Source organism: Microcebus murinus, chromosome 21, assembly GCF_040939455.1.
Source record: "Microcebus murinus isolate Inina chromosome 21, M.murinus_Inina_mat1.0, whole genome shotgun sequence".
NCBI classification, from domain to species: domain Eukaryota; kingdom Metazoa; phylum Chordata; class Mammalia; order Primates; family Cheirogaleidae; genus Microcebus; species Microcebus murinus.
The window spans coordinates 34277818-34288424 of NC_134124.1; the positions used below are offsets into that span (position 1 = coordinate 34277818).

Genomic DNA, 10607 nt, shown 5'->3' on the forward strand with positions numbered 1-10607 from the left:
TTCCATCCTAATGAAACTCTCATCCATTCAACCCCAAATGCTCGGGGCACTACTGTCTTGGGCTAAGGCCCGTGCTCAGCTGTGAGAGCAATTAAGAAAGAGTCCTGACCTCAAGAAGCTCCTTGGCTAATTAGGAGGCAGGCAGATGCAGAATTGCTCTGTCCTGGTGTGTGTGTGGTGGGGAGTGGGCTTCAGAAGATGGAGTATGTGAGCCCAATAAAGCTGGATGCTTGAATGGAGTCTTGAAGGAAGAAGAGGAATTTCCCAGGGAGATAAATGGCAGTCAGGGAAGGCTTCGCAGAGGAGGCAGTTACTGAAACTGAACCTTGAGGGTTGAAAGCAGTTTTCTGGGCAGTGGCAGGTGTTCTGGGGTGGGGATGCAGCATGATGTAGCTTTTGTTCAGTTTTGTTTGACTGTTCTGTTTAGACCATGTGAAGAATTTGGACTCAGATTGGATAGGCAGCTTCCAGAATTTTCCATGGGGGACCTAGAGCCCAGGCCCACTCCCCTCTACCTGCCTTGCACATTTGCCCTGGCTTCCCTCACTGCTCACCCCACCCGCACCCCCCTCTGGGTCCCGCATTGTCTCCCAGGCCCACTCCCGTCTGCTCTGCAGCCTCCTCGAAAGATCTCATTCTCCAGAGAGTGTTTTCTTACCCTGCCTGTCCCTCTCTGCAAAGTTCAGCACTTTGTCTGCAGGGCCCAAGCTTGCCCTCCACTCAAAGGTGAACGTTCCTGGAAGCTCCAGCCCGTTTTCCACTTCAAACAAAAGGCTGGAACTCGCACCTCAGTCTCCACACACAGCCAGACCGCTGGGCTTCCAACTTGGCTGGGCATCCATCCGTAACGAGGAGTGGGCCCGGCCTAAATTTGGAGATGTTAGTTGGAAACTCAAGTGCAGCTAATTCAGGCCTTCCAACTTTGTGCGTTTCCCACTCTTCCCCATCGAGCGAGGAGGAGACTCAAAGCCCTGCCTCTCCACCCGCCTCTGTCGGATCAGACCCTGTCGGGACCAGCTGCTTAGAATAATCTAGCAAGTTCCTGCTGTGTGTCAGCCTTATTTATAAGCATCATTCCTCACAACACGTCTGTGATGTGGAGGTCATTGTTCATGTTTGGTAGGTGAGGAATGTGAGGTTTAGAGAGTGGACTTAACTGGTCTGAGGTTACTCAAGGAGTGTTAGAGATCATTCAGCTTCTGACTCGAAACCTGGTGCTTCTTGCCTGGCATACCTAGGCTCCCAAGGAGTTCATAGATCTTAATGTACCACATCCCACATGAAATGTAATTTATATTTAACTATATCACAGTGGAGTTGAGTTATAATTGAGTAGTTGACTTAATATCAGGTTTTGTGCAAATCTGTCAGGACTCATTTCTGATAGAACACAACATGAGCTGGTTTAAAGGAAATGAGACTTTATTGGCCCATATAACAGTGAGGTAACTTGAGCTTTGGATGTAGCTGGATCCAGATCCCAAACTACGTGACCAGGACTTAGTTTCTCTTATTTTCTTTCTCTTGTCTTTGCTTCATTTGTGTTGGCTTCACTGTCAGACAGGATTCCCCCTCATGGTGGTAAAATGGCTGCCTCTTCTTCAGCCTTACATACTCTGCGAGTTTAAATCCACCTATGTTTGAGGTTGCCTATGCAAAGGTCTCAGGGAACACTCTGATTGGATGGCTTGGGTCACATGCCCTCCTATGAACCAATCACTGAGAACTAATGTTTTAGTTCACTGAGAAGTAATGTTTTGATTGGCTAGGTCTGGCTCTATTGCTCTAGTAGGGATGAGGTGGCTGTGAGGGTGGAGAGTTGAGGAAGGAGTGGATTCCAGAATTATAGTGGGAGTCTGTTACCTAATTGGAGAGTGGAGAAAGATACAGGGGCCAATGACAAAAGTTTATTCCACAGACCCAGGAAGTGAAAGGCTTAAGTCAGGCCTTCTTTGCTGTGCTGCCCAGCCAGGGCCACCTGCCCAGGCCCTCTCCATAGTGCTCTGCCCCTTACACCTGGGGTCCCATTTCCCACCTTCTCTTGACAAAGAGCCTTTGCTTGGCCAAACTTCAGTCAGGCTCCTGAACCTTGTCTTAGGCCCATCACTTCCTTGTAGAATCCAGTTTAGCAAGAACCCTGCTAAGTCAGTTTAGTAGGAACCCTCCACCCTTGAGGTCTGATCACCCTCGATATCTGATCAGGTTCCTCACTCTCCAGCATCCCCAGGTGAGTCTGATCTCCCTGGCCTGTCCTCAGCAAGAACCCCCCTTACTCCTGATGTTCCTCCTAGTCACTTTCCACCCACTGACCCCACCCTGCTCCTTGGCTATCAGTTCCCCCGTGCCTGTGCCGTACTCAGAGCCCAATCTCCCTGCCTCACCGCAAAATCCCACCGCAGCGGTCCCTGTCCCCACTGCAGTGGTCCTTGATAAAGTCTTCTTAAGACTTTACCATGTCTTAAGAAGTATCATTGAATAATTTTTCCTGTATCACTCCTCCTCTCTCCCCTACAGCCCGATGGCACCAGCAAGGAGTGTGTGTTCATCGAGAAGGTTCTGGAGAACAACTACACGGCCCTGATGTCAGCTAAGTACTCTGGCTGGTACGTGGGCTTCACTAAGAAGGGGCGGCCACGGAAGGGCCCCAAGACGAGGGAGAACCAGCAGGACGTGCACTTCATGAAGCGCTACCCGAAGGGGCAGGCAGAGCTGCAGAAACCCTTCAAGTACACGACGGTGACCAAGAGGTCCCGCCGGATCCGCCCCACGCACCCCGGCTAGGCCGGCTGCCGCAGACCCCAGGCCGCCCTGGCCACGCTCACCTCCCAGAGAACTGCACCAGAGGAATATTTTTACATGAAAAATAAGGAAGAAGCTCTATTTTTGTACATTGTGTTTAAAAGAAGACAAAAACTGAACCAAAACTCTTGGGGGGAGGGGTGATAAGGATTTTATTGTTGACTTGAAACCCCCAATGACAAAAGACTCACACAGAGGGACTGTTGTCAACCCACAGGTGCTCGTCCTCTCTAGGAACAGACAGCTCCAAACTCGTCCGTCCCCAGAGGAGGACTTGAATGAGGAAACCAACACTCCGAGAAACCAAAGTCCTTTTTCCCAAAGGTTCTGAAAGCAAAAAAAAAAAAAAAAAAAAAAAAGAAAGAAAAAAAAGTAAAGCAAAGAAAGTAGTACCCCCCTCCCTCCAACTTTCCTCACTCTCCCAATCCCTATCCCTGTTCCAAATTCCAACAAAAATCGCTCTCTGGTTTGCAGTCATTTATTTATTGTTTGCTGCAAGCTGTCCCGAGACACCGCGCAGGGAAGGCGTGCCCCTGGGAATTCTCCGCGCCTCGACCTCCCGACGACAGACGGCCTCGTCCAATCGTGGTGACCCTGCATTGCTCACAGTTCTGGAGGATGCTGCTATCGACCTTCCGTGACTCACGTGACCTAGTACACCAATGATAAGGGAATATTTTAAAACCAGCTATATTATATATATTATATATATATAAGCTATTTATTTCACCTCTCTGTATATTGCAGTTTCATGAACCAAGTATTACTGCCTCAACAATTAAAAACAACAGACAAATTATTTAAAACACCACGAGGCGAGTGCTGGCTGGGGCAGGGGGGCTGAGGGTGGCCCCTTGGTGTCTCACGCTTCTCGGTCTGTGGTCCTTGCACTGAGAGCTGGGGCCTTGCTCGTGCAGTCTTCATTCATTCAGGGATTCCCTCAACACCCGCTGTGTACCAGGCACTGTTCTAGGCACTGAGAAGACAGTCTTAAAAACACACAGAAATCCTTTCCTTTAGAGAGATTCTATTCTCATGAGTCGTTGATTCAGTGACTGATCTAATCATTTGTTCACATGCCTTTACTTGGCACCTCCCAGGTGCCAAGGCTCGATTCTAGGCCCTGGGGATTTATCAAAGAACACGGGTAAAAAAATTCCAGCCCGCAAGGAACTTCACTTCTAGTAATTCACTGATTTATTGCTTCCTTCGCTGGTTTATCAATGTAGTCATCCATTCAGCATATATTTATTTAGCACTTACGAAGTGCCAGGCATTCTTCTAGTTATTGGAAGTTCGTTAAGGAACAAAACAGACAAGAAGTCGTGCCTTGTGGAGCTTGCAGTCCAGGGAGTAATTGAGTGAGTTGCTCGGTTCCTGCCAGGCACGAGCTGAGCGAGGGGTGCGGCGGGAGGGTCCAGGTGGGTGTGGGACCTGGTGTTTCTCCCTGAAACTCTCACGCGGGCTGGAGCTTGAGGAGTCCGGTGGTGACTTCTAAGAACCCATTCTGCAAGGCCCCCTCTCCCAGGGCCTGCCCCAGGATGTGGGGAGAGGCCGGAGTAGTCTTGGGTTGAAAGCAGATTGGAGGTCGGCGAGTCCCCAGGCCTGAAGTTTGGGGGGCACACGTGGGAGCAGTCAGGCTGGGGAGGGAAAGTGTTTTCTGGTCTTTTCTCTCCCCCTGGCTTTTAGTCTGTCTTCCTGGTAGGATGGGAGGTTGACTGAGGGGCAGAAGGCACCTCCTCTGGGGTCCTGAGGCTGTCACCCAACTCCCTTGAAAACTGCCCTCCAAAGCTGGCCAGGACAGGTCCCCGGGAGACCCTAGGGAGAAGAGGGGCAGGGGTGTGGGGGTGAGGGTAGGGGTGTGTCTCTGCGGGCTCCTGGCTGGGGAGGGAGTTGGGCTTCCTTGGAGGTATGCATCTGCTCTGCGGCCTCTCAGGGCTTGTGTGGCACGGTGGCTCTGGGTCCCCTTGTCCTCTCTCTCTGCCTTGCGAAGGGGCCTCCCCTCGCCCCTGGATCCCGTCCTGCGGTCTGTGGCTTGCCCTCCTGCCTGTCACTACTCGCGTCCTTAGAGCTTTGTGAAACCCTCTAGGTGCGCAATGTCACCGTGTCCTCAGGATCCCTGTGTGGAAGGTGCCATTGTTATCCCCATTTTATAGATGAGGAGCCCGAGCTCGATAACATTAAGCCACTTCTCCAAGATCACAGGATAAGAAGGTGGGGGGGGGCTGTATTCAAATCCTAGACTCTCCAGGACAGCAGCAGCTCCCCTGGGTGAGGGCCCACTGTGCGCAGACCTGCTGGGTGCTTTACCAGGGACACTGCCTGGGCATCCGACAAACAACCTCGCGTGGGGGATGGGCACTTCTGCTGCCACCCTCGACAGACAGGCAGACTGAGCTCAGAGAGAGCTCAACTTGCCCGAGACCTCGCAGCGAGCAGGTGACAGCCCGAGACCTTTGGTGATAATCATAGTCATTCTGGTTGCCATCTACTGAGCTCCTCTTCCACGTCAGCTCCTGTCACTCTTCCTGTGCCATTTTATTTAGTTGAAACAATAACCCCACGAGATGGGTGTCTCCTATCCTTTGCACCGGGAGGGTCAGAGAAGGACAATGACTTGCCCAATGCCACACAGGCTAGAAAACTGTGGAGCCCGAATTCAGCCAAGCATGTGTTCACTCATCCAAAAAATATGCGTCGAGTGTGCCGTGTGCCAGATGCCGTTTGGGAGACAGGCCGTCAGCGGGGCCGGGCCCCTGCCCTCATGGAGCTTGCATTCTGTTGGGAAGATCGGTGACAAACCAAATGGGTACAAAACACGACATCAGGCACCTGTAAGCCATAAGACAAAACGAAACAAGGCGACGGGGTAGAGGGCGATGGGGCTGCTAGTTTAGATAGGGTGGTCAGGGAAGCCTCTGGAAGGATGTGGGGGAGGGGAAGGGCATTCCAGACAGGGAACAGAGAGTGCTACAGCCTGGAGGGCTGCCACGGAATGAGGAGGGGCCCACGGGGCTGCAGCAGAGCGAGTGGGGGTGGGGGAGCACGAGAGGGGCTAGACCTTGACCCGGGCTTCGACTGGGAGTGAGATGGGCGCCATGCGAGGATGTGCCTTACAGGTACGGGCACTGCTCTGGCCACTGTGTGCCCGGCCTGGGGCTGCCAACGCCGTGGCCTGGGCTCTCAGCCCCACCCACTGCTCGCTCTGATGGGCCCCAGCACGGCTCAGGCCTCTGTCCCCAGCACCCTCTGCACCCAGGACCTCGTCTTTGCTCCACCCCCAGGGGACAATGGGGACAGTGGTTATTTCCTTGGTCTGCCTCTTAGCAGGCCCTGACGTTGGAAGATGTGGGCCCAGCTTCTGTTTATTCTAGACAGAGCTTTCTGGACCTTTCTCGAGCTATGAGAAATATGTTAATGATAAGCGCAGTGGGCTGGCAGGAAGGTTTCCCAGCCACGGATGATGTCTTCCCAGGAACGCTTGCTCGAGGGAGGAGGCTGGCGAGGAATTCACTACACCAGCTACCACTTTCGGAGCACCTACTGTGTGCCAAGCACAGTCTTACTGAATGCACCTAACCAGTGTTTGGAGCAGGCTCAGAGAGGTGGGGTCCCTTGCTTGAAGTCACACAGCTAGTAAATAGAGGAGCTGAGATTTGAACCCAGGCCTGTCTGCCCCTAGAGCTGTGGCTTGACACAGTCTGGGTGCTTGGAGCTCTCAGCATCTGTCCAGGGCTCCCCTCTGACCCCCCGATTCTGCCTCGGTGCCCATCCCCTTCCACCCCACCAGAGGAAGGAGCAGGGTACAGCCCACCTTCCCAGGTGCCTGATGGTAGCCCCTCTCTCACCCTCTGGGCCCACCCCAAGACGTCCCTGTCATGGCCCTGCCTCAGAGGCATGGGACCTAGAGCACCTGAGTTTGTCTTGACTTGGCCACTTTGCCAGCTGTGGGACCGTGGGCAAGTCACATCTTTTCTATGAACGGTGTCTCTCATCAGCACAATCGTTGTGACCTGGGCCGTTTGAAAGAGGCAGCAGAGCAATTCACCGGGAAGTACTCCTGCCCAGTGGGAGCGGGAGGGGACCCTCAGCCTTCTCTCTCCATCTCCCTCCCACCCCACCACTGCAGACAGGACGGAGCTGAGACCCAGACAGGGGAGCAGATGTGCTCCAGGTCGCCCTGGAGCTAACGACAGGGCCCATTAGATGATCGTAGTAATAGCAATGTGCGAGGGGAGTCAGGGGTCGGGAAGCCGCTTTAGTGCCACCCAGGCCCCTTTTCACGTCCTTGCCAAATGTGCCTCCCTGAGCCAAAGAAGCAGAGGGCAGGGCCGGGAGGGCTGTGAGGTCTCTTGGCCCTGAACCCTCATCCTCTGCCTCCCAGCCCTGTGCTGGTGCCGGAGGTGAGTAAAGACAGCCTTTGCCCTCGAATCCCAAGGGCCAAGTAGGCAAGAAGGGTGGGACGGGCCCTGAATAGGGACAGAAGTGGGTTTGGGGTCAAGGCTGCTCTGCCCTCCGCCCCCACCCTTGGGCGCTGGTTGGATCCAGAGTCTTTTCCCTCATAGCCACCCCTCCCCCTCCTGCTCTGTGCTGACCCTGGATGGCCACAGTACCGTACCTACATCCAGCTCCTAGTCGTGAGTAATAGCAATAGCAGAGTAAGCTATTGGCTACCGGTGTCTTAGCTATTGCTGTGCTCTTGTTTGGCACAAGAATCTGGCAAGATACGTGTTAGAATGCCCATTTTGTAGATGGGGAGACCAAGCCCATGGAAGAATGTGATTGGTCCCAGGTCCCATGGTAGAAAGTGACAGAGCTGAGATGTGAACCCAGGCCTCCCTGTTCCCACCTTTCACTTGCCCACTGTTCCCCTCCTTCCCTGCTTTTGCTGTGGGTGCCATGGAGCGGCCCTGCTGGGGTGGGTGGCGAGGCCGTTTCCCATGACAAATAGCAGAGGCTGTGTCTTGGGGGTGTTGCTGCCAACTGCCAACCAGGTGAGCCTGCAGGTGTGGGGAGGTGCGGCCGGCCAGCGCAGGAAGTGGAGGGGATGCCCTCTGGGCTGCCTGCCCGGCTGGAGCCTAACAAGGCCAGGCTGGGATGCCCGGGGCTTGAAAGCCCCATAAATGGGGCAGAACCCTCCCTCCCCAGCCACAGGACTGGGGCTTCCAAAGAAACAATAGTGAATTAGGTGCTAAAGATGTGAAGGCTGCTCCCCACACATGCAATTAGCTCCTGGGTCTGTTACAAACATTAGGCGGCCATGTTGGGGACCAGATGGCGGCAAGGCTCACCCTGGAGTCCCGGGACTGCCTGGCCTCCTGGCTGGGGTTTCCAGCTCTGGTGAGGAGGGGAGGCAGCAGGTAGCCCCGGTGTGTGGCCCCCTGCAGAGCAAGCCAGTGAGCGGTCATTAATCAGGCATTCCCTCCCCTCCCTCGGGCAGCTTCACGGACCTAATTAGCACTTGCTAGAATTTCTGCCCAGCTCTTCTACTTGTGGAAGGAGCAGCTCTTGCAGTGTTCCAGTCTCCCAGGCTGGTCACTCTGCAGCTGCAGGCCTGTGTCACCCTCTGGGGTGGGTCAGAGGTGGTGGCCGATTTAAAAAGACTGTCCCGGACTTAAGTCTCATTTGCCTACCTCAGGCAGGGCTAATTGCCATCGTATTAATAGAGCACCAGGTTGGTGTGAGCACATCCCCCAATTCTCTCATTTAATTCTCACCACAATCCTCCCAGATGGTTATCTTTATCTGCTTTCTACTGATGAGGAAACCGAGGCAAAGAAGAGGGAGGTGATCTGGGGGAGTCAGATAGAGCTCCCCAGATCCTGTGCATAACTATTACACCACAGAACAGCCAACCCCCCAGGAGTTGGCATTATTCCTGTTTTACACAAAGGCAGAGGATCAGAGAGGCAGAGAGACTTGCTCAAAGTCACACAGTTCTTAAGTGGTGAAGCCAGGATTTGAAACTAGGTTTACCAGGTTCTGGAACCCTACCTCTCCTCTTCTGCTGCACCTCCACTTCTGTGTTTGTGTTATTCAGGATTCTTTTGGATACAAGTGGCAGAAACACATGGAAAGTGACTTAAACCAATAAGGAAATTTATCAGCTTGTGTAACAGAAAAGCACACAGGCATCTGGCTTCAGGCAAAGCTGGATCCAGGTGCTCAGTCTCTTCTCCCTGTTTTTTTGCTGTGCTGGCTTTATTCTCAGGAAGGCTTTCCCTGTCATTCTAGCCTTACATCCTACTGGATTAGTAACTTCAGCAGGAAAAGAACATATCTTTCCCACAGGCTGCAGTAAAAGTTCCAGGCAGGGCTGACTCTGATTGGGTCAACTTTTTCCCTTGAGTATTCTTATACCAGTCACTGTGATCCGGGAGACAGAATAGTTGAACTGTCCAGGTCTAGGTCGTGGGCCAGTCCCTGGAGCTGGGGAGAGGGAGAGAGAAGCCAACTCCACCCAACTATAAGTTCTGAAAGTGGAGGATGGGTGGTTTCCCCAAGGAATCCTGAAGTGTTATTAGTAGAAGAAAGGGTAATAAAAAATGCAAGAAAAGTCTACACCAGCGGCTCTCACACTTAAGTGTGATCAGAGTCCCCAGGAGAGCTTGTTAACACACAGATCACTGGGCCCCACCCCCACCCTCCCATAGGTCTGGGTAGGCCCAAGAATTTGCATTTCTAGAAAATTCCCAAGGGATATTGATGCTGCTGCTCTGAGGCCATGCTCCTACCCTCATTGTGCACTGTGGCCATAGGAGATGTGTTCCCGTCCCAGGCCTTCAGACTCAGGACACCTACCCTGCATGGTATGCGCTGGCTTTCTAAGAGGTCCATGGATACTATAATCTCAAAGGAATCAATGAACAGATCCTCCACTTTCCTAAGTGTTTTTTCCTAAACTGATCTGTTGCAGAATGCCCCGGAGGCGGTTCATGTACCCTTTTCCCACCCGCCTTTCTACAATGTCCCTTCTGCGCTTTGCACAGAAAGTTACAGCTCTCGCCTGCCCTGGAGTGTAGAAAACTCCAGACCATGGAGTTATTTTCTGTCACTTGTCACAACTCCTGTATTCATTCTCAGCAAGTACAGGGGTGATCCCAGCATGGAGGGCTCCCCTGAATCTTGGTGCCGTGCATTCGTGGTGGGACTCATGGTTTTCTCTTGGATATTGATCTGTCCCTGAAGGGCAAAATGTGGCTCCTGATTTGGTCCATGTCGGGCTATTCTGAATTCAGGCATATTGTACAGTCAGATGGTGGGAGTGTTGACAGTTTTACTTGAATTACCTTGTCTGTGTCTTTTTCATTCCCCAAATATTGTCCTGGAATGCATTCACTACTAAGGGAGGGTTTTGTGCTAGCAAGAGAAATATTGATGGTAGGAGTAACCTATTTTATTCGAAGGCCACAAACTCATGGCTCAGTTCCATGCCCTGTCCCTCCCTCTCATCGATCCATCCATCCATCCATCCATCCATCCATCCATCCATCCATCCATCCATCCACCCACCCACCCACCTGTCCATCCACCTACCTACCTACCTACCAAACAAACAAACCATCTTAGAATTATGACATTAAGATTTGGAAATAGCACGCTGGGAGCTAGGAGTCTGGGTGAAGCGCCTGGTGCATTTTCTCATCCACCACTTGCTTGGTTTATGTCTCCGAGGGGTATTTTGCCCAATTTAAAAGAGAAGGATGTGGAATGTTCCAAATTTACTTTCTACAGGTCATCTTTGAGTACAAGATACTGTGTCGGAGGGAAGTTAGTGTTTTATATTTTCTTGAACATTTATTCAGACT

General features: G+C 52.5%; 1 protein-coding gene across 1 annotated transcript in view; it reads left to right on the top strand.

Moving 5' to 3' along the window:
• FGF18 (fibroblast growth factor 18) overlaps positions 1-3605 on the top strand; it is a 33372-nt gene extending 29767 nt beyond the window's left edge. The window contains exon 5 of the mRNA XM_012756965.3: positions 2515-3605. Coding sequence (XP_012612419.1) covers positions 2515-2781 — 267 coding nt within the window. The 3' untranslated portion in view covers positions 2782-3605. The remainder of the gene's footprint in view (positions 1-2514) is intronic.
• The last annotated feature ends 7002 nt before the right edge of the window (positions 3606-10607 follow it).